General features: G+C 44.4%; 1 protein-coding gene across 1 annotated transcript in view; it reads left to right on the top strand.

Annotated features, from left to right (window-relative positions):
* SORT1 (sortilin 1) overlaps nucleotides 1-24,467 on the top strand; it is a 71,488-nt gene that overhangs the window by 31,092 nt on the left and 15,929 nt on the right. The window contains exons 6-12 of the mRNA XM_068114261.2: nucleotides 4,366-4,439; nucleotides 6,098-6,144; nucleotides 6,274-6,410; nucleotides 7,144-7,227; nucleotides 18,115-18,175; nucleotides 19,701-19,856; nucleotides 19,946-20,040. Coding sequence (XP_067970362.2) covers nucleotides 4,366-4,439; nucleotides 6,098-6,144; nucleotides 6,274-6,410; nucleotides 7,144-7,227; nucleotides 18,115-18,175; nucleotides 19,701-19,856; nucleotides 19,946-20,040 — 654 coding nt within the window. The remainder of the gene's footprint in view (nucleotides 1-4,365; nucleotides 4,440-6,097; nucleotides 6,145-6,273; nucleotides 6,411-7,143; nucleotides 7,228-18,114; nucleotides 18,176-19,700; nucleotides 19,857-19,945; nucleotides 20,041-24,467) is intronic.

Raw genomic sequence — 24,467 nt, 5'->3', positions numbered from 1 at the left:
TTGCCCTATTTTCTTCATCTCCCCATGTTAACCCCCTTGCCCGCATTTCTTCTTCCACCACCTTTAGCCAAATCTTTCACGGTCTTCCCCGTCCCCGACTTCCTTCTACATTCATTTCCATCATCCTTCCTCAACACATGACCAAACCATCTCAACCTGTTTCTCTTCACAGCATCCATCACAGGCTCTATTCCCATCATCTTTCACAATTCATCATTTGTCTTCCTCTCTCTCAACGATACTCCGCACATCCACCGAACCATTCACATTTCCACCCTTTCCAGCCTTCGTTGCTGCTTTACATTCATTACCCATGTCTCGCTCCCATAAATCATAACACTTCTGACACATGCAGCATACACCTTTCCCTTCAGCTTCAATGACACTCCCCTCCTCGTCAGCACGCCACTCGGATCCCAAAACATATTCCATGCACATCTCACTCTAGCAACCGTTGCTGAGTCTGATCCACCTTCTCCATTCAGCATGTCTCCTAGGTAGCAAAATGTTTTCACACCTTCCAGCTTCACGCCATCTCCAAGATCCAACTCAACATTTCCTCCATCTGCAGCTCCCTCTGTGCACACCTCACACTTGAATGTAGCTGCCACACTGGTTAATGAGCCTCTCAGAACCACTACATTTTTGATGAACCCACTCAGCGCACATTGTACATTGAATGGTGTTCACTACGACACCCTTCCTGCACACAGCACATGGCCACTTACCAGTTCTTTCCACCTGACCACATGCTTTACCACTTGCCATCACCTTCGTCTTTCCGATATTCACCTTCAGACCTTTTGTCTCCATACATTCCTTCCACTTGTTCATCTTCTCCTTCAGTCCATCCATACCTTCCGCAATCAACACCAGATCATCTGCATACAACAACTCCCACGGTAAATCCTCCTTTACATTCCGAGCCAGCACCTCCATCACAGCTACAAATAGTAGTGGACTGAGTACTGACCCTTGATGCACTCCCACCTTCACCTCAAACTCACCACTGTTCCCGTCCTTCGTCCTTACAGCTGTGCGCGCTCTCTCGTACATTGCCATCACTACTCTGATCAACCATTCCTCCACTCCTAACTTCCTCAATGCCCATGTCAATACTTTGCGTGGAACCCTATCGAATGCTTTCTCCAGATCAACAAACCCAAGAAACAACTTCTTCCTCTTCTCCATGAACTTCTCCTGCAACTGCCTTACAATAAAAAGCACGTCTGTCGTTCCTCTTCCTGGCATAAATCCAAACTGCATGTCGTCGATCTACACTTTCTTCCTTATCCTCCTCTCCAATTTTAATTAAATTTTATTTAATTTGAATTATGTTTTAATTAAATAATGCCGTTCATTATCTTCAAAAAGGGTGTTTTAACAAACCCAAAGACTCCGTTTTCATCTGTGCACTCCCTTGGAGTTCGACAAGTATGCATGCAAACCCTTGGGGCTGCCAGGTTTCATGGTTTTGGCATTATAGAGGACACATACACCCGTAGAAGGAAGAAAGCGAGTGCGAGTGGGAACATCGTGGAGGAGATACCGCATGGTGTGAACAGCCGAGGGAGCTATCAGGAGGCCTCGAGTGGTGCAACGGAAGCCCCGTGCATGGCGCCATGTACACCATGGGCAGGTGTATTAGAGAGCATTTGAAAAAATAAACTCTGAACAAAGGGTCTCAACAAAGAAAGCTCTGAAGTCTGTATGGGCACACCAGACAGCGAGGGTTCTTCCAATTAAGATAGACTGCTGCACCTTCCCCCAAAAGAGGCAGAGTCTTGCATCAAAGCACAAAACTCCAATGATACTGCCTGTCTCAAACGAAAGATCTAAGCAGGACAACAATGAAAAAAATATTGAAAGCTGGAATGCTGAGGGGAGGGGGGACGTCCTACCACGCAGAAAGTGCTCTGCATTTGAAAGGAGAGGGATGGGCGGTGAAGGAGACCAATTCATGGTTCATATTGCAAAAAACTTCCAAAAACAGGTTTGAATAGAAGATGTCATGCACCAATCCGAAACAGCAGCAAATACAACCCGAATGATTGCAAAAAAGACAAATACAAGATGAAGTACTAGCAGACATAAAGTGACAATTGGGAGAAAGACAAAAGAGCAGGGAAATAAAAAAAGATTTGAACAGATTGGGGATCGAAAAACAAGGATCACTGGAATGGCGAAGAGGTCAGCTCAACTGGGATGAAGAACGAAATTAATGCCCAAGAACCTGCACGAATGGCTTTAAAAAGATGGCAGGACTGAGTCAATCTCACAAGTGTAGGTTTTGCAAGGTCGAAACAAAATATGAACCACCTTCTATCAGGATGTAAAAAAACTCATGTCAGAAGAGCTGGACACTCAAAAGCACAACAAGGTACAGTGCATTCAGAAAGTATTCAGACCCCTTCACTTTTTTCACATTTTGTTATGTTGCAGCCTTTTGCTGAAATAGTTGAAATTCATTTTTTCCCTCATCAATCTCCACTCAATACCACATAATGACAAAGATAAAACAGGATTTTAGAAAGTTTTGCAAGTTTATTAAAAAGAAAAAACTGAAATATCACATTAACATAAGTATTCAGACCCTTTGCTATGACACTTGAAATTTATCTCAGGTGCCTCCCATTTCTCTTCATCATCTTTGAGATGTTTCTACACCTTGATTGGAGTCCACCTGTTGTAAATTCAATTGATTGGACATGATTTGGAAAGGCACACACCTGTCTATATAAGGTCTCACAGCTGACAATGCATATCAGAGCAAAAAACAAGCCATGAGGTCGAAGGAACTGCCTGCAGAGCTCAGAGACAGGATTGTGTCGAGGTACAGATCTGGGGAAGCCTACAAAAAAAATTCTGCTGCATTAAAGGTTCCCAAGAACACAGTGGCCTCCATAATTCTTAAATGGAAGAAGTTTGGAACAACCAGGCCTCTTCCGGGAGCTGGCCGCCCGGCCAAACTGAGCAATCGGGGGAGAAGGGCCTTGGTAAGAGAGGTGACCAGGAACCCGATGGTCACTCTGGCTGAGCTCCAGAGATCCTGTGTGGAGATGGGAGAAACTTCCAGAAGGACAACCATCACTGCAACACTCCGATCTGGGACTTATGGCAGAGTAGCCAGACGGAATCCTCTCCTCAGTGAAAGACACATGAAAGCCCGCTTGGAGTTTGCAAAAAAGCACCGAAAGGACTCTGACTGTGAGAAACAAGATTCGCTGGTCTGATGAAACCAAGATTGAACTGTTTGGCTTCCGTCTGGCCACCCTGCCATAAGTCCCAGATCGGAGTGTTGCAGTGATGGTTGTCCTTCTGGAAGTTTCTCCCATCTCCACACAGGATCTCTGAAGCTCAGCCAGAGTGACGTCACTACCATCACATCCTGGGATACCCTGGGTACCAGTGACGTCATAACAATGGTGCCGCTTTTCTCACCGTACTCAGCGAGGCATTTCTTCAGGAGGCATTTCCTCCCCATGGATGCCAACCGATGGGGATTGTCTCTGCTCTGTCCTTTTCAAGCAAGGAAGCAGCACATACCATTTTAAAGTCTTTGGTATGACTTGAACTGGTCCAAACCGGATGGGTGTTTTTTTAGGAGACTCCATCGTCTCCTTACTGAATGACCATTGGCTTCCTACAGGAGGCCATCCTCCCTTTTCCAGGTGTTGTTTTTGGTCCTGGCAGGGTGTCACAGCAAAGTCGGTGAGGGGTGTCGGTTTAGTCGCTGACAACCCAACAATGCAGCAGGTAGCACTGGATTACTTGTTATCAGTGGCAGTCCCAAAAGACTGAGCTGACCAGATCCACAACTTCGGGTATTAAAAGGTCCAAAGAGAATAAAAGGTTTAAAATGGTCTAAAGGGTTCTAAAATGTCAAAGGGGTCTAAGTGTCTAAAAGGTACCTGACCAGAAACGCAATCCTTCACCGAAGCGGGGATGGATACTTAGAGTCCTGGGAGGACTCCGTATCACCTTCAAAAACCCAAATTATGGAGATAACAATCAATGACACACACACTGCATTTTATTATTATAGATTGTCCACAACATGGACCTAAGCATGGCATGAAAAGTTGCAGGATAGTATTTACGTGGATTTTAAAACTAGGCTTTCATTAGGACATGATGAGGACTTTGAGCCACACTTACACTCTCTGACCACAAACAGCATGGCACCCTTCATGGTATATCCGGTATGTGTGCAATCCCAATGGAGACATTCCCTTGGCACATGTGAGCTTAAGGCTAAGCAGCACAGAGTTGAGTCGAGCCCTTTTTGGTGGAGACCTGATTTGATTGACATTTGTGCCGAGTAATCGGTTATTTGATAATCGGAGCGCCTTTCATTTTCTGCAGAATGAGCTCTGGATCACGGAAAACCTGTGCAAAACATGGCGGAAGGTTCACAAAGCAGTGTTCATGCACAAATGGTGAGCATGTTTGGTGCAACAAATCTGCAGGCCAACAATGCATAATACAAGTACACCTAATACACAAATGTGGCGATTTTTTTTTGCTTCTTCTTCTTCTTCTTTCGTAAACAACGCATGTCTACAGGTAGTATCATTCGCTTGGGGTGGGGGAGAGGGGGGCACTTTGCTGCTGATGCAGTGCCCCCTGTATGTTTGAGCATGAATTTGTAACTTGGCCAGGATGCTGGTGATAACTCGCCTTATCTTCGTGAAAGACACCGTGGGATCTTTAAGTTCATCGACTAATGCCGGCAGACGGGACAGCCAGTGAAGACCAAGACCCCTGCGAGGGATAGCGGGCTGACCAAGGATAAGGCCTGTTCTTGTTTTAATTAAGGCTGCTAATTATCTTCAAAAAGGTTGTTTCAACCCACACAAACACCCAGTTTTCATTTGTGCACTCCTTTGGAGTTGCATCTTACTATAATTCACCAAATGTCTGTCTGTTCGAAGGGACCGCAAAAACGGCTCAACCGATCGCAACGATATTTTGGGTGGGTATTCCTGGGACCCCTGGGAGTAAAATAGGCTATGTTGTTTTTCCAATTTTTCCAATTTTCCAGTTTTTCCAAACACGATGGAATAATATTTACCGATATGAACAGTGATGTGGCTTTTGTTGAAATTCTACAAATTCTGTTTATTCTACATACCAGGAGAGAGTTGATCGACTCCTGACGAACACTTTCTATATAAACGTGCGGCTCCGAAGTAACACGGCAGCGTGTGCAAAGCGACTGAGAAACAGGTGTAGCGGCCGCTTCCGTGTTACAGATTCGGCGCACACTCTTCACACATAAACGTGCGACTGAGAAAGACGTGTAGCGGCCGCTTCCGTTTTGCAGAATTCAATCTTTTTTCAAAATGGGCGCCATGTACTGTTTAGATTTTGATGATTTGCGTGCGATATGATTTAACGGATATTTATGTGAATCGTTTAAAATACAAAATCCTTCAATTTCTGATATTTTGCCTTTTCATTTGGGCCTCCCAATTGAAGCCCCGCCCACAGGGCGTTGCTCGTTACATATAATACAAGTACGCCTAATACACAAATGCGGTGATTTTTTTCCTTTCTCTTTTGCTGCTTCTTCTTCTTTCGTATAGCAGCACATAGCTGCAGGTAGCATCATTCATCATTCGCTGGGGGGGGGGGGGGGGGGGGGAGGGGGGGGAGCGACTTCGCTGCTGATGCAGAGCCCACTGTATGTTGGAGCAGGAATTTGGAACTTGGCCAGGGTGCTGGCAATAGCTTGCCTCATCTTCGTGAAAGACACAGTGGGATCTTTAACGTCCATCAACTAATGCCGACAGTTGGGACGCCCAGTTTAACGTCCGTCCAAGGGACGTAGCGCTCCCATGGATGAATTACCGTGACTGTACAATACCAGGATGACAATTTATAGCTGGGTCTGGATTTGAACCCAGGCTAGACAGCCGAGTCGAGTGCGCGTACCTCTACGCCATCTTGTCAGCTGTTCTTTTTCTTGTATTTGATTGAATATGTTCCACATGTGATGTTTAATTGTGCGACTGCATCATACCTTCTAATACATCCTTTGCTTCTTCCCTTATCCCCACCATCATTCATTTTGTTTCATTTATTTTCTGACCAGGGGGCCTGATGACTTGCTCTACTTCGCAACTAACCCCAACGGAGTGTGTGAGTTGGAATTTTAAATGCTTATGGCTCGTTTAATCCAGCGTTTTATTTACTTTGGGAATGAAATCTGCACCACCTAAATATGTACCCCATTGTGCTGTTGTGCCTGATCACCTCTCCACGCTGCAGTTGACAGTGACGCCATGGGAAAGTTGCAGCTTAAACGCAGCCGTGACTTTGGCCGCACATTCGACATTATTGCGACCAACGTGTTTTCATTTGGCTCTGGCGGGCGGTTCCTGTATGCCTCCATCTTCCACTCTCAGGTTGTAATCTGAAATCTTTTTCGAAGCCTTGAGACTGCATGCTTCGCCTGATTGACCTCTCTGTTAAACGGCATCTTTTTGTGTTAATGTTTTTAACCCTTAGATGCAGGCGTCAAAAATCCTACATAAACGCAGCCATTGGGCCTCAGAGGCCCAACGGATGTATTCATGTAATGTTTATTTATTGATTTATTTATTTATAGATTTTTTTCCTTTCATTTCCTTTATCAATCCAAGTCGATGCTCATGGATGTGTATTTGCTCAGAAAATGTGAATCATTGATCCTATTATTCGGAAGAATCCCATACAAGTAATAAATCTTTTATTTTTTTTTGCAAAATTTTTTTTGCAAGTGAGGCTCATATCAAGAAAATAATGATATAACATAGTAGTACAACAACATTTATGCGGGGCCTCGAAGGCCCCAGGCCTGCATTCGTGTCGGATTTTCGGGTTGTAAGTGAAGAATTAAGATTTTCCCACGAGCCTGAATGAAATTTTTTATTTATTTATGTCACTGAATTTTGTGTAATAACATGAAAGTTGGTGAAAATGAGGCTCATTCCAAAAAAAAATTGTACAGCATCGTTTTTGCAACAAAAAAAACAACCTTGTGGGCCTCCAAGGCCCAATCACTGCATCCAAGGGTTAACAGGTTTTAGGGAAGGCAGTTGTCACTTCAATTTATTATGTTTGACTAACCCATGACCTGATGATGCATTCGACTTGCAGTACTCCCCAAGGGTGGTGAAAGTTTCTGTGAACCAGGGAGACTTATGGACTGTGGCTCAACTTCCACTTGTAGAGAAAAATCAGGTTTGTCTCCTTGGCATTCATGTCGTTTCATTACCTCCGCCACTGAAGGTGGACAAAGGTTATGTATGTTTTGATTGTTTTCACACCTGCTGTCTGTTTGTCTGCTTGTTACTTGTGAAATGGAACATTTGCAAGTCTCTCCTATTGGTTGGTCTGCTCTGTTAGTCTTTCTGTCTGTCTGCTTGTATGTAAATCGTGATGATGATGTGATGCCCCCCCACCCCTCCCCACCCCCCCCAATCCCCCACCCCCCCAGAATTTCCATGTTTTAAACGTTTCCCAGTGTGTACCCTGGATTAGAATAGGGACACCCTATCCCTGTGTGTCGTAAGGCTGCTGGGCCATAGAAGTTCACGGTTCACGTTTCACGTTTCACGGTTGACGCGTGTAAAGAAAAGTGGACAGACGTAGTATGACTTGCTCTGGGCCATAGAACGCCTTTCATGTTTCACGTTTCACGTGTCACATTTCACGCGTGAAAGGCGGAATGAACATGCACACTTTTTCTATGCGTGAAAACGGAGATCTCGGTCGACCTGATTATTTTTAGACTGACATCCGGGCATAACTTCCGAAACAAAATGGACGACTACCGAGAACAGTTGATCGAGTTAGTGAGAGCAAGGCCCCTGCTGTGGGATCCGCGTGTGGCGGATTACAAAGACAAGGACCAGAAGGCACAAGTTTGGGAGAACTTGAATGGGCGTCTGAATTCACCGACAGGTTAAGGTTTATTGTTTTCGGGTGTGTGCGCGTGTGTGTTTGTTTAATTGTGTGTGTGTGTGTGTGTGTGTGTGTCAATGTGTGTGTGTATGTGTGTGTGTGTGTCAGTGTGTGTGTGTGTGGTTGTTTAATTGTGTGTGTGTGTGTGTGTGTGTGTGTGTCAATGTGTGTATGTGTGTTTGTGTGTGTGTCAGTGTGTGTGTGTGTGTGTGAGAGAGAGAAAGAGAGAGAGAGAGAGAGAGACAGACAGACATACAGAGTGAATGAGACAGTGATAAAGACAGAGACAGAGTGAGAAGTTGGAAGCAGATAACGGAATGTTCGGTGGAATTCACCACGGGTTTCTCTCAGAAGGAAGTGCTCTCGGCTCCAAATTCTGTGCCTTTTTCTCTTCCTCCGTCTTAGTAGAAGCAGAATGAGGCAATCTTCCTCATCCGAAGAGTCCATGTTGACGGTTACTCGGCCAAAGCAGAACTGGCGCGCAACACGTGAACAGCCAAGCGTGAAATCCTATGGCCCAGGGTCCGATTGTTCACGTGAACGTGAACCGTGAAACGTGAACCGTGAACTTCTATGGCCCAGCAGCCTAAGAGACGACTAAGAGGGTTGGCGTCAGGAAGGGCATCCGGCCATAAAAAACATTGCCTCAAAAAGAGAACCATGACAATTACAACTACATATGGGCAGGGTACAGCCCGAAGTGGAGATCGGTTTCTGAGGTTTGGGACATGGAATGTAGGGACAATGACAGGGAGATCAGGAGAAGTGGTGGAAGTATTGGTCAGAAGAAGAGTGGACATATGTTGTGTGTTAGAGACGAGATGGAAGGGAAGTGGTGTGAGAATGGTGAAGGGTAGGCAGGGACAAAAATACAAGTTTGTGTGGCAAGGGTGCCTGGAGGGTGGGAATGGTGTTGGTGTCCTGTTTTCTGAGGAGTTTGTAGACAGTGTGGTGAGTGTGACTAGAGTGAGTGATAGGTTGATGATGGTGAAAATGATGATTGGAAAGCTCTTGGTGAACGTCATCTCGGGATATGCTCCGCAGGTTGGTCGGAGCGATGAAGAGAAGGACAAGTTCTGGTGTGCGATAGAGAAGCTGATGGAAAACGTGAAAGATGAGGAAGTTGTTGTGGTAGGAGGAGACCTAAATGGACATGTGGGAAGGAGTATGGATGGTTTTGAGGGAGTTCATGGGGGTTATGGATATGGTGTGAGAAATGGAGAAGGTGAAAGGATTTTGGAGTTTGCTGATGGAGCCGATTTGTTGATTTGTAATACTCAGTTCCAGAAAGAGGATAATTAGCTTGTTACATACACGTCAGGTGGGTCGACGACAACCGTTGACTACCTGATGGTGCGTAGGCGAGATAGGGGGCACCTCCGGGACACAAAGGTGATCCCGGGGGAGGAGGCTGTTTCACAGCACCACTTGGTTGTCTGCGACATAAGGGTGAAAGGTGCGAGGAGAGCTCGGCAGGTTAAGTACCAACCGAGAATGAAGGTGTGGAGGTTGAAAGGGGTGACAATAAGGGAGGCATTAAAAGAGAGGTTGAGTCGGGTAGAGGATGATGTGGTTGAGCTTGAAAGTGGTTGGATGTCAATGAAAGCTAGTCTGTTGGGAGCCGTTGGTGAGGTATGTGAATGGACAAAAGGACCACCGAGGCACTCGGAAACATGGTGGTGGGATGATGAAGTTGGAAAGAGGATTGACGAGAAGATGAAGAAGTTCAAGGAGTAGCAGAAGGCGAAGGGTACGGGAGCAGAAACAGCAGAGCATGAAAGTTATAAGGCAGCCAAGAAGGCTGCAAAGAAAGAGGTAGCAAAGGCGCAGGAGGCATGTAGGAAAATGTTCGGAGAACGCTTGGATTCGTAAGAGGGTCAGAGAGCAGTATTCAGGATTGCAAAGCAGATAGCGAAAGAGAGGTGTGATGTGATGGGGGTGAGTTGCTTGAAGGATGAAGTGGGACAAATCGTTGTGGACCCAGATGGAATTAAAGGAAGATGGAAAAGATATATGGAAATGCTGTTGAATACAGAGAATGAATGGGATGGCAACATCGAGAGTAACCCAGTTTTAGGACCGGCAGAGAAGATAACTGAGAAGGAAGTTGAGGAAGCGATAAAAGCAATGAAGAGTAGAAAAGCGGGAGGGCCAACGGGAGTTGTGGGAGATATGTTGAAGGCAGCAGGAAGTTGGGGTGTGAAGGGAATGACAGAGATCTGTAATCTGGCGGTGAAAGAAGGCCGCATTCCAGTGGATTGGGAACTGAGTACCCTCGTCCCTCTATACAAGGGGAAAGGTGACTAGTAAGGGCATTTTATGAGATATTTCACAAATCTGTTAACTAAATTGTTACCAAAAAATTTCTTCACCAATATGTTTGTAAAGGTGTGTAATAACATGTGTTAAAATGTTGAAGTTCAACTCCCGTGGGAAACCCAGAAAAAAAGCTGTTGAATTCGGGTACCGAAAAATTATTTTCGAGAATTTTTATTTTTTTAAATCGGCCTTTAAGTAACTTATGAGGGGTCAAATAAGGGTTTTTCATGATTCTGAGTTGATTGTTAACATTTATATTTTCACTTTTACATTTACACACAAAGTAGCTTTTATTTCACATACATATATAATACTCAAGAGTTATTTCTCATTCACAATGTCAGAAGTTTCAACAGTCATTGTCTATGTCTTCTTCAGACTCAACAACATCATGACTGCAGTTTCTGCATGTAATGCCATTACAGACTCCACAGGCCGAGATGCACGTGACCCCATTCTTCTTGCAGCTGCATCGCCGGTTGCTGCAATCTCCATGACAATTACAGCTCGTGAACTGCAATAGCTCCTCAGGAGCCGTGGGGTCCAGTGTTGGAACTGGCTCATACCCATGCACACCTATTGTCCATCCATAGTCACTGGGGTTCAGAGACATGCTCTGTAGAAGGATCCAGTCCCGGGTCTGCAGGTAGGCACGGAGTGAATGTTGTGCAGCTGCACCCTCTGTTGGAGGTAGAGTCTCTGGTTTGATCACTCCTGCCGCTGCCTTCCTTGAGAACATGTTGTACCGGGCATACTGATGATGGCCTGCAGCGGCAAAGATGTGAATCATCTTGGTAACAATGCAGGACAGATGCCCATTGTGGTCTGCAAGTCGCTCGGTTCTGATAAAGACCTTGATCACATCTACCATGTGGTGGTACTCCACCCAGAGTGCAGGTGTTCTTCCTCCTTTTGCGAGTCGTTTGAAGGTTTCTTCAAACCTTTGCTCAAACACTGGCACTACTGGGTCTGAGTGTCTGGCTCCCATCTTCCCATCAGCCACCTTCTCCATGAAGGTCTTCATGTCACCACGCTCCTCCTCAGTGAAGGCAAATTTCATGATGTGTTGATAGATGGCTGCATCGATGAGGAGGTGAACACGGATTGCCTTGTCAAAACATCCTCCATCCATGATGTGTTTGGCTGTCGTACTTCCAGGATCGATCAACTGGATCACATCTAGTAGTCCAGAATCTTCCATGATGTTACCCATTGATCCAAGATAAGACTTCAGCAGGTGAAAACCACCCAACCTTGGAATGACGGGTAGATTTGCCCTCAAGCGCAGCATCAACCGCAACCTCATCATTGATCTGTTCATCGGTTTCCTCCACAATGGTGTCAAGAGTGCCAGAAGTATCTGGAACATCATCTCCACTCCTACTATTAAGGAAGCAGTATTTGTAGTTTTGTGTCTCCGTGTAAGACTCAGTGTATCCCAGCCGGTGGAACTTGTTGAGCACCCATTTTGACCCAAATCTATGATCAAGTTGTATGGCAAGCCCCATTTGGTGTGGCAATACTCCAGACCGAGGTCGACAGGCCTTAATAAAATTCTGCCCCCAAACGGCAACTCTTTCGTCTGTCTTGACAATCGGTCTCAAGAACATCTGAAGGCTTGCAGGAACAAGTGTCAGCTGACTATCGATGTCAGTCATACTGTGTGTGGTGGGGTATGACTTTGGACCTAAATCAATCAAGGCAATATTATTGGATATGAACTTGAGTGCCGTCTTTATGATCTGAGTCTTCTCATCTCCATGGTCAAGATTAGCATGATGCTCTTGCAGAATATTGTCGGTGCCATCTTTGAGACAGAGTACATCTGCCCTTCTTTCCTGTGTTGTGAAATACAAGGTGTCTTTGTATTTCTCTAGAAGTTTTATCTTTAGCCAATGCTTTGAATAAGAAAGGCTCTTCTCTGGTGACTGATCAAACTCCTGCAGCTTTTCATGGACTTGGTCCATGTTCATTACCCCATGCTCTAATTCTGAGTCTAACCATTCGCAGAATTCAATAAAAACTGCCTCTCGCTCCTCATCAATACTCCTCTGTCCTCTCTTCGTTTTTCCTTCCTCATCAGTCTTGGACAAACTGTCACCTCTCGCAAACATAAGTTTGCATCGCAAATGGAACAGTGTTTCTTCTGCTACCAAGTCGTTGATCCCTTCCAGGTGTCCAGTGACTTCAGTGCCCCAGTCATCCCCGCGACTCCGTGCTGTCTTCAGCAAGCTTGCCTTCAGTGTATCTGCAGTCAAATTATCTGGCACTCTGTATTTCTTTCTAGCTTGTGCTGGATTATTTTTGTAGAGCTGGGCTGGTTGGTTGCAAAGAATGCATACATCCTTATACAGGAGGTCAACTGACTGTGATCTTCTAGAACTGCAGCCAGTTGATGAACTGAACTCACAAGTAGTGCGTCTTCTCTTCAACTTTGATGACTCTTTCTCTGCCTTTGATGCTTGAGCTGACTTCTCGGTGGTTGCAACAAAGTTGTTGTACAGATCATTTTTACACTTCTGGTGGTACCTCAGTTTTCCTTCCTTTTGAGCCTCCTTCATACGTTCCACAACAGTAACATTTTCGACAGTTTCTGCTTGTTTCAATAAAGTTGAGTATCCCTTTGGAGATGCCTGTATGAGCCTTTCAGCTGGTGTATCCGAGCGTGCACAGATGAAGCAATTGAGCACAGGTGGAGTAACGTCTTCATCCATATTGCTAGACTCCATGTCCTGCAAAGTAGAAAATGAGATATATTTAGAAATTATTTTTCCACAAAGGAGTGTCTGTGGTGAAATATAAATGTTAACAATCAACTCAGAATCATGAAAAACCCTTATTTGACCCCTCATAAGTTACTTAAGGGCCGATTTAAAAAAATAAAAATTCTCGAAAATAATTTTTCGGTACCCGAATTCAACAGCTTTTTTTCTGGGTTTCCCACGGGAGTTGACCTTCAACATTTTAACACATGTTATTACACACCTTTACAAACATATTGGTGAAGAAAATTTTTGGTAACAATTTAGTTAACAGATTTTCATATGTTTCCCTTACTAGACCCTCTGGAGTGTGGCTCGTACCGAGCGATAAAGTTATTGGAGCATGGAATGAAGGTATTGGAAAGGGTGTTGGAGAGGAGGATAAGGAAGAAAGTGTAGATCGACGAAATGCAGTTTGGATTTATGCCAGGAAGAGGAACGACAGACGCACTTTTTATTGTGAGGCAGTTGCAGGAGAAGTACTTGGAGAAGAGGAAGAAGTTGTTTCTTGGGTTTGTTGATCTGGAGAAAGCATTCGGTAGGGTTCCATGCAAAGTATTGACATGGGCAATGAGGAAGTTAGGAGTGGAGGAATGGTTGATCAGAGTAGTGATGGCAATGTACAAAAGAGCGCGCACTGCTGTAAGGACGAAGGACGGGAACAGTGGTGAGTTTGAGGTGAAGGTGGGAGTGCATCAGGGGTCCACTACTATTTGTAGCTGTGATGGAGGTGCTGGCTCAGAACGTAAAGGAGGGTTTACTGTGGGAGTTGTTGTTTGCAGATTTGTTGTTTGCAGGTGTTGATTGCGGAAAGTATGGATGGACTGAAGGAAAAGATGAACAAGTGGAAGGAATGTATGGAGACAAAATGTCTAAAGGTGAATATCAGAAAGACGAAGGTGATGGCAAGTGGTAAAGCATGTAGTGAGGTGGAAAGAACTGGGAAGTGGCCCTGTGCTGTGTGCAGGAAGGGTGTCGGATTGAACTCCATTCAATGTACAATGTGCGCTGAGTGGGTTCATCAAAAATGTAGTGGTCTGAGAGGGTCATTAACCAGTGTGGCAGCTACATTCAAATGTAAGGTGTGCACAGAGGGAGCTGCACATGGAGGAAATGTTTAGTTGGATCTTGGAGACGGCGTGAAGCTGGAAGGTGTGAAAACATTTTGCTACCTCGGAGACATGCTGAATGGAGAAGGTGGATCAGACTCGGCAACGGTTGCTTGAGTGAGATGTGCATGGAAGAAGTTTCGGGAACTGAGTGGTGTGCTGATGAGGGGAGTGTCGTTGAAGCTGAAGGGAAAGGTGTATGCTGCATGTGTGAGAAGTGTTATGATTTATGGGAGCGAGACATGGGTAATGAATGGAATTCCCTGTGTGTCGCAAGAGGCGACTAACAGGGTTGGTGGCAGGAAGGGCATTCGGCCATAAAACATTGCTTCAAAAAGGGGACCATGATGCCCGAAAAAGGCCAAAATGGCCTGTAAAGGTGGTTCTTTCTATACTCTTTGGGCCTTTTAAAACTGTACACCTTTTAGACCCTTGAGAACCTAAAGACCCTTCATAACCTTAAAATCCTACAGACCCCATTTAAACAGTGTATTGGAACATACCTTTTGGACACTTAGAACCCTAAGACCTTTTAGACCCCTTCAGACCATTTTAAACCTTTTATACTCTTTCTTTCTTTTCCTTTTCTCGCAATTCTCCCAACAGCCTCAACACTCGTTCTTGACGAGCCATTCACTACTATGGGCCCGGCAGGGTCTGCAGGCGGTACCACATCTCTTAGTTCCTGATCAATTTCAAGGGGCCTACCATTACTCCTATAGAATCCTGTCAGTTGCACTGCCGGATCGTCCCCTATCAGTGTGGCCATGCCTTAGCCCAACGGGGCATTTCCTCAAATTTTCCTCAAATTTGGAACTCTCACCGTTGAGTACGGTGAGAAATGCGGTGCCATTGTTATGACGTCACTGGTATCCAGAGTATCCCTGGAAGTGACGGCACTTCCCACAATCTCAGTGGCTTTGTTTGTCTAGTGTGTGTGTGTGTGTGTGTGTGTGTGTGTGTGTGTGTGTGTGTGTGTGTGTGTGTGTGTGTCCATTACATGCCTTAGCCCAAGTATAAAAAAAAAAATGGAAGTTGTAAAAGAGGGCTGTAGTGCCTTTCAAACGTGGAATTTTCGAAGGAGTACATGTAAACGGTTTGACGCAAGTGTGCCTCATTATCTCCTGTAAAACATAATAACTTACATGTAAGATAGAAATATGAACACCGCCAGGAAATACCTTTGACTTGGACAGCAGATGATCAGCAGCCACAGTCCAGTGAAATATGCTTAATGAAGAAAATCAAATAGCTGGAAACAGTTTGGACCTCCTACCTTTACGGTGAGTCTGCTCACACGCTGGACGCACATCATTCTGTTGAGAAGAGATGTGCAGGTAACATTGCAGCTGATCTGGTTTCCTGGTATTTCCTGCAGAGAAAACAAATAAATTTCTTGCAAAATCTCTGAAATAGTTATAAGAATGTAATATATATGCCCACTGTCCCCAAAGGACAGTGGGCATATATGGACAAGGGCCCTCAGACAATACAACGTATATATACAACAATTCATATGTAATATATCATATATTGATCATATTATCATCATTATCATCATATTATTATATTATCATATTTATCATATTATCATTGATCACATCATCATATCATATCATATCATTCATTCATTATATATCATCGTATCATATATCAAGTCATTCATTCATTCTTATTTTCACATTGTCAGACAGAGATCAGGCAATGTGAAAATAAGAATGAATGAATGAATGAATGAATGACTTGATTGATTGTAGTTGATTTTTCCACATCCTTCCTCTCTCAGCAAATAGTTTGTTGAATTTTCCTTGAGTTTTCCTATTGCCTGGTGATTGGTGCACGTTGTCGTGTTCATCTGGAAGCTTTGGAGGAGTGCTGATCAATTGGCCTGATCCATCGACTCGTTTCCTCAGCCTGTGATTCTTGTAGGCTGTAATGAAATACTCCACGTACCATTTGCATCGGGGGGGGGGGGGGGGGGGGGGGGTGCAAACTGTTCATTCAGGATCTGTGGTTCTCTGCTTGAACTTAGCTTTGACCCATAATACAAGGTCATTCTACATAAAGAAACTTTTATCTACAAAGTCGAGGCTCGTGGAAAAGCTAGGACACTCTGAACGGATCAGGACTCAACAGAACAAAAGGAACAGTAGAGAGAGGTGGGAAACAACAACAGCAACAGGGTAGGGGAAGATGCACAGGTTGGAGAAGATGGATACAGAAGCAAACTCTCAGGAAGGAAAAACTGGAAATTTTGAAGGAGGTGGTAAAGATGTACGAGACTTTAATAATCTTGTTTTGGTTTAAAATGTTTACAGGAAAAGAAGTTTCTGCACAGCACTTTGAATTTTGGTTTTGATAAAATCTGCGTTTTGTTTTTATCATTTAAAGTTTAATTCTTCATGGTTCATGTCAGCCTGGTGTTGGCTAAGCGGTTAGGGTGCCGGCTTGGGATCCTAGGATCCTGGGTTCGAATCCCGGTCGATCGCTGAATTAACACCAGGAGGGTCGACTCAGCCTGTCATCCTTCCGAGGTCGGCAAATTGAGTACCAGTTCACTGGTAATTCCCTGTGTGTCACAAGAGAGTGATTCTTGTAGGCTGTAGCCTTGGGCTTCATGAAAAGCGCTATACAAAATAAATGAATTATTATTATTAAGAGTCAACTAACAGGGTTGGTGGCAGGAAGAGCATCCGGCCGTAAAATATTGCTTCAAAAAGGGGACCACGGTGCCCCAAAAAGACCAACCCCTGCTCTGCAGGGAAAAATGGCCTCTAAAGGTGGTTATGTGGCCTTCCTCTACTCTTTGGGCCTTTTAAAACTGTACACCTTTTAGACCCTTGAGAACCTTAAGACCCTTTATAACCTTAAAATCCTACAGACCCTATTTTAGCCCTTTATCCCCTAAGGTCCTGTAGACCCCGTTGGACCTTCTGCCTGAAGGCCTTTTACAATTACCCTTCAGGTTCTCTAGTCATACTCAACCCCCCCCCCCCCCCCCCGCACCCCCTCCCCACCCACCATCCATTGATAAACCACCTCAGTACCAGGCCAAGAGGGTGCTATATATAATTAATTAATTCAATTTCTTCCTTTCTTTTCAGGTTCATGGGGTCTGTCAAACGGTATCCATGACAACAATTTCACCCCATTATAATCAAATGGGATATTTTTGTGATTTTATTATTGCCAAACCTCAGGCGTTTTTCAAGATATCAGGTTGAAACTTGCACTTATGTTGAAACTTGGTTGAAACTTATTATGTCAAATATTCCAAATTACGAAATTGCTGTTTCCTTGGCAACCATTGTCTATTTGGATTTCACAAGTATAGGCATGGTGTACTTGTAGACAGAGTATAAAGACACTTTTCTTTATATTTCCTTTTTTGGAGAATGAGGGAGTACAATATTTTTTTTTTTTTTTTTTTGAAATTGGAAAGACATTAACAACTCATTGAAGAAGCAGAAAATTGTACACACACACACACACACACACACACACACACACACACACACACACACACACACACACACACACACACACACACACACACACACACACATATACACACACACACACACACACACACACACACACACACACATACACACACACACACACACACACACACACACACACACACACACACACACACACCCCTAATGGTTTCCTTTTCTGAAGAGGGGAAAACGTGCATCAAAATAGTCCATAGAGAAAGTTTGGAGCTCGGGGGACATCGCTGGGAAGTTTTGTGCAGACAAAGAGCAGCATTGAGCCGATCGTAGATAAGTAAACAGACTCCGAGCACCAGACAGTTTGGCGGGGGAAAAGGTTGTGGTGTCGCCTCAGGTTTGAGAATGAACAATGTTTCCCATCCATTGACGATGATATATTGTCATTTTCGTTGGTGTCGTCGTTTTGAAAAAAACCATAAAACGACCAATTTTGACTTGTGCTTCTTTCTCTCGCAGTTTTACTCCGTGCTCATGGCAGATAACTCGATGATCTTTATGCATGTGGATGCAGAAGGAGGTAAGGTTGTCATACCGATCGGTTTTATTTATTAAATACTTTTTTCTGTTCTGTTTGGAGGATTTTTGGGCTGTGTTGTTCTTTCATAGAGTTAAGAATTTTTCCCTATGATAATTTAAGAGTCGAGTCCGATAATGGTCGTGAGTGAGCTCAGGCGGATTTTTTGATGACGACATAGTAATTCTTCATGAGGTGAGCTGTGCTGTTTCCAGCAGCTCGTGACTAATCTAAATGCTGCTTCCTTCAGCAGGATGTGAACCGCCGCACTAACCTTTGGGATGTCGGTGGAATGTCGTCACGACAAAGCCACCACCATACTCATTTAAAACCACACTCGTGGTTCGCATTTGAGAATGCTCGTCTCCAACAATGTCGTCCCATTCATTCTTCCCATGCTTTTTAAAGAAAATGGGAGACATTGTAATCGGCTCTGGCTGTCCGTCTGTCATGCTATCTCCTCCGAAGCAGTAGGGCAGAAATTCACCAGTCTTGGTAGTTATGATCAACGCATGGCGAGAAGGTGCAAGAGCAATCATTTTGCCCCACCCGCAGTGGCAGGTAGTTGGTCTTTCTGTCTTCTACCGACTCCTCTCTGGCCTTGCCCTCCCCCCCCCCCCCCCAGCTCTCTCTGGGCTCTGTCCCCCAAATATTCCTACAGGTCGCACAAGATCTGCCTGCAACCCTCTTATGGTTAAACTGCCAAAATCAAGACTCTCTGCTCACCTTCACTCCTTCATTCCTCTTTTCTCCCGCCTCTGGAACAAACTCCCTCACTCCCTTCAATCCCACTCCTCTCTCCAGGTCTTTAAAACAGCTGTTCACCACCATCTCTTATCTTCCCCCGTCCAAATCCTTGATCTTTTCTACCCCCGCTAATTCACCCCATATTCACTATTTTGAAATTCCGACTTCTTTCCTGGAAGTCCCAGAAGTGTCCATGTGTTTTATACCTCTCCCACCCTCTTCCCCTTCCTAGCAGTGAACACCCCTTCCCATACCTCTTCCCCCCCAAGCCCTCTCCCTCTCACACAGATCTCCCGATGTCCCTGCTCTCAAATGTTTTACTTGTGTGCTTCCCTCTCTCTCTCCCCATCTTGTCTCCCGCTCCCTTTATTATATGTTTTATGTGTCCATTTGTTTTTTTTGTTATGAATGTATTTTCGCTCTTGCACAAGCCTCGATCTTGTATCCCCCCAAAAAAAAGTCAAATTCCAAAAAGGCAATTATGGGAACATTTTAAAACCTATTAAAATTAAACTTTATAGATGCAATAAACATTGTGAGACCTATGAAATATGTAACGATTTTTTGGATTTCACCCCTTCAGGGGGTGGGGTTTCAAGGTCACAGGGGTCAAAACAGAGTTTATATCGGGTCATTCCTTGTGGAACTCTTTGCCATCATTCAACTTTGCTTTAGGTGGGAAGCGTTGAGAATTGCAATAGTGCACCGTTGGGTCTGGTCATTTATGCGTCTTGTTGACGATAATCCTGAGCTTGTGTCTTCCGGTTTAACACATGCACAGATGAGGAGAATGGCACAGTGTACACCTCAGACAACCGTGGTGCCATCTTTTCCAAATCCATGGAGCATCATTATTTTCCGTCAAACAAGCACACGTCTGATTTTGCCAAAGTCAACTCTCTCCGCGGAGTTTACCTGAGTAGTCAGGTGATGCAAGGTGAGGACACCCCCTGCACTTGTGAACTTGTTCAGATTCTTTGTGAGTTTTCAAAGGGCATTATTACAACATTGTGCATCATTTTGCAGATGGAAATGTGAAGACTGTGATCACGTATGACCAGGGTGGAGTCTGGCAATCTCTGCCCAAGCCTCAGAATGAGGAGTGCATTGGAAGTGGCGAGGTGGACCCCACATGCACCTTAGACCCGATAAGCTTTCAAAGAACTCGATTGGGACCGTGTGGCCAGCAAATGTGCAGTTGTTGTTTGTATTTGTTATGGTCTGTGAGAAACGGCGTTTTTGCAAGAAAAACTAGAAAGCATCTGAAAAGAAAGTCCACTTTGTATTCAGACTTCTTCCATATGCTAAACATGACGAAAATGGCTAATGTACAAAAAATTGATGATTTTTGGCAACCTTGACCTTTGACCTTTTGATCTAAAAAAAAACAATTGCCTTCCAGCTTTTGATTGGTGAACCAATTACATGACCCAATATGCAAATTACTAAAATTTCAGGTCAATCGGATGAAAATTTACGATTTTATGCAACTTCGGCCTTTGACCTTTTGATGAAAAAACCCCAAAAAACAATCTACTTTTGATTGGTGAACCAATTCGATGACCCAATATGCAATTTCTTAAAATTGACCCAATATGTCTTTTCTCATATTGTCATCGTTAAGCTTTGTTGAAAATTTGATGACAAAGCTCAAAGGGTAAATTACAATTTCAGGTCAATGGGATGAAAATTGATGATTTTAGGTGATGCTGACCTTTGACCTTTTGACAAAATTATTATTTTGGCTTCTCCATATTCTCATCATGAAGCTGTTTAGAATTTGATGAAAAAAAAGCTCAAATGGTAAAGTTATGGCCCTGACAAACAGGCATAGAAACAGACACAGACACACAGATCAACACGGTCTCTCTCTCTCTCTCTCTCTCTCTCACACACACACACACACACACACACACACACACACACACACACACACACACACACACACACACACACACACACACACACACACACACACTCATTCAGAAGTGATTGCCAAACCCTGTCTCCCATTGCGGACATGCTGACAAAGTATCACGATGTTTGCTTTATACGAATCCCTTTTGATTTTGACTTGATCCAATCAGTTTGAAATTTCTTGAGCATGATCTACACAAATATGATGTGGTAGAATTAAATTGATGACGTCATCGGTCATGTTTTTGCAGACATATTGGATTGAACATAAATCTCCATCGTCAATAAACACCCCCACAAAATACACCACACAACACGTCCTGGCAAGGGTCTGCAATCTCTGATTGCTCTTTCTTCTTCTTATTTTTTTTAACCTTTCTTTAAGGCTTTTTTAGGAGCTATATACAGTGCATTCAGAAAGTATTCAGACCCCTTCACTTTTTCACATTTTATGTTGCAGCCTTATGATGAAATCGTTTAAATTCATTTTTTCCCTCATCAATCTACACTCAATACCCCATAATGACAAAGAGAAAACAGGATTTTAGAAAGTTTTGCAAATTTATTAAAAATAAAAAAATAAAATATCACATTGACATAAGTATTCATACCCTTTGCTACGACACTTTAAATTCAGCTCAGGTGCCTCCCATTTCTCTTGATCATCTTTGAGATGTTTCTACACCTTGATTGGAGTCCACCTGTGGTAAATTCAACTGATTGGACATGATTTGGAAAGGCACACACCTGTCTATATAAGGTCTCACAGCTGACAATGCATAGCAGAGCAAAAACCAAGCCATGAGGTCGAAGAAACTGCCTGCAGAGCTCAGAGACAGGATTGTGTCGAGGCACAGATTTGGGGAAGCCGACAAAAAAAATTCTGCTGCATTGAAGGTTCCCAAGAGCACAGTGGCCTCCATAATTCATAATGGAAGAAGTTTGGAACAACCAGGACTCTTCCGAGAGCTGGCCGCCCGGCTAAAATGAGCAATCGGGGGAGAAGGGCCTTGGTAACGGAGGTGACCAAGGACCCGATGGTCACTCTGGCTGATCTCCAGAGATCCTGTGTGGAGATGGGAGAAACTTCCAGAAGGACAACCATCACTGCAACACTCCACCGATCTGGGCTTTATGGTAGAGTTATGGTAGACGGAAGCCTCTCCTCAGTGAAAGACACATGAAAGGCCACAGAATCTTGTTTCTCACAGTTTGAGAGTCCTTTTGGTGCTTTTTTCCAAACTCCGAGCGGGCTTTCATTTCGGGCTTTCTTTCAGAAAGTGAAGGGGTCTGAATATTTTCTGAATGCACTGTATGCAGTCACGTGAAAAAGTAAGTACACCCCATGTAAAGTTTTGACTTTTTCAACATATTTCAACATAAAGCTTCTTTTTTTTTTCTTTTTTTTTTTTTTCTGTATACAAGATCGAGGCTCGTGAAAGAGCTAACATTAATCACACAAAAAGACAAACCGACACACAAAACAGAAAAAACAAGGGGAGCGGCAGACAAGATGGGGAGAGAGGGGGAAGGACACAAAAGAGAGGGGGAAGAAGGGGAAGGACACAAACACAACATTTGAGAGCAGGGACATCGGGAGGACTTGGGGGGAGGTGGGAGAGGAATAAAACATGTGAACACTGCAAGGACTCTGGGGTGAATTACCGGGGGTAGAAAAGATCAAGGTTTTCGATGGGGGAAGATAAGAGATGGTGGTGAACAGCTGTTTTAAAGACCTGGAGGGAGGAGTGGGATTGAAGGGAGTGGGGGAGTTTGTTCCAGAGGCGGGAGAAAAGGGGAATGAAAGAGTGAAGGTGAGCAGAGAGCCTAGACTTTGGCAGTTTAACGATAAGAGGGTTGCAGGCAGATCTTGTGCGACCTGAAGGAATATTGGGGGGACAGAGCACAGAGAGAGCTGGGGGAGCAAGGCCGGAGAGGAGTCGGTAGAAGACAGAAAGACCACCAACCTGCCTGCGGTGAGTGAGTGAAAGGCCCTCGGTGTTGATTACATCGCAGGAGATTCCAATGATTCTGAAAGCTTTGGCCTCAACAGCGTGAAGCCGAGCAAGGTGTGAGGCAGGAGCACCAGCCCAGAGGGGAGAACAGTATTCCATTGAGCTGCGGATGAAAGCCTTGTATGTGGTGAGGAGCTCAGGTGTGCCAAGGAAGGACTTCGCACGACGGAGGATGCCCAGTCGGCGACTGGCTTTGGAGGCCAGCTTGGAAATGTGGTTTTCCCAAGAAAGATCATGGCAGATAGTGAGACCCAAAAGCTTGAGCGACAGAACTTCTTGGAGAGGATTGTTGAGAAAGTAGATGGGAGGGTTGTCCAGTCGGTCCTTTCGGAGAGACATTGTAAGAGTGTGAGATTTGTCAGGATTGAAAGACATGTTCCACTTGTTTGACCAGTCTGTGATTTTGTCCAGGTCTGCAGAGAGTGAGGAGGCTGCAGACTGCCGATCTGAGGGATGAGGAATGGAGCGACAGAGAGTCGAGTCGTCAGCAAAGAGATAGAGAGGATTTTCAAGAGAGTCAGAGAGATCATTGATGAAGACCAGAAAAAGCACGGGGCCCAGAACACTACCTTGGGGAACTCCAGCCTGAACAGGAAGAGGAGATGAGAGAAACCCATTCAGGGCCACACGTTGACTACGACCAGAGAGGAAGTCCGCCAGCCATGCGTGGAGATTTCCATGGATACCAAAGGAGGAGAGTTTGGTGAGCAGAGCAGGGTGCCAGACCGTATCGAAGGCACGTGAAATGTCAAGGGAGACAGCTCTAATTTCCTATTTGATTTTCATTTCAACAATATTGACTAGCCGAAACCCGTGGAACATCCACGGAAGGGAGGATGTGGTGTATGGATAGAGTGTACCATTATGGATGGCATAGGGGATTTGCTTGTCCGAGTAAGAGTTAGGAGGAAAGATGAGAATGAAGAGTGCGTATATGAACAACGATCGCCGACACCGGCACAAATGCATGCTCTGGATTGTCCACTCGGTGGACGGCTTGCTTTCGCCTTCGCCTGTCCAATCAGCGGACAGCTTGCTTCGCCTTCTCCCAGCAGACGCCAATACGATGGCGTCGTAAGATGGCGTCGTATCGGCAGTTAATCGGATGCTTTTGGGCCCCAACGTCGGCTAATTCAGATTTTTCGAGTATGTCTGTACGTGATAAACAGAGCGCGGTTCGTAGATCGTAAATGCATTAGTGCCGTGGGCATCGGGTCACTGGGTGCAGCGTAAAAGGGATAACAAAGTCGAGTCCTTACGCTATTATTATATAGATAGATAAAGGTGATATAATATAACAAATATCATGAAACATTTACATTTTGTAGTCCATTGTATAATTTAAATAAACATAAATGCAAATTTCACATGTGGAAAAAGTAAGTACACCCCTACATTTATCACTACTTCAAATACCTAAAATTAAAATCAGGTGCACCAGCTCAGGTGCAAATGATTACAACATCGTCGGAGAGGATCTTGGAGGAACCTGTCTTATTTAAACCTCAGACATTTAGTTTGGTTTGCTCTTTGTTGTTGAAGTGTGCAGCGTCACCATGCCCAGATCAAAAGAGCTCTCTGAGGCCTTCAGAAAGAAGGTTATAGATGCCTACGAG

Source organism: Myxine glutinosa, chromosome 4, assembly GCF_964187855.1.
Source record: "Myxine glutinosa chromosome 4, kmMyxGlut1.1, whole genome shotgun sequence".
Classification (NCBI taxonomy): Eukaryota; Metazoa; Chordata; class Myxini; order Myxiniformes; family Myxinidae; genus Myxine; species Myxine glutinosa.
This window is presented reverse-complemented; position numbering and strand designations above follow the sequence as displayed.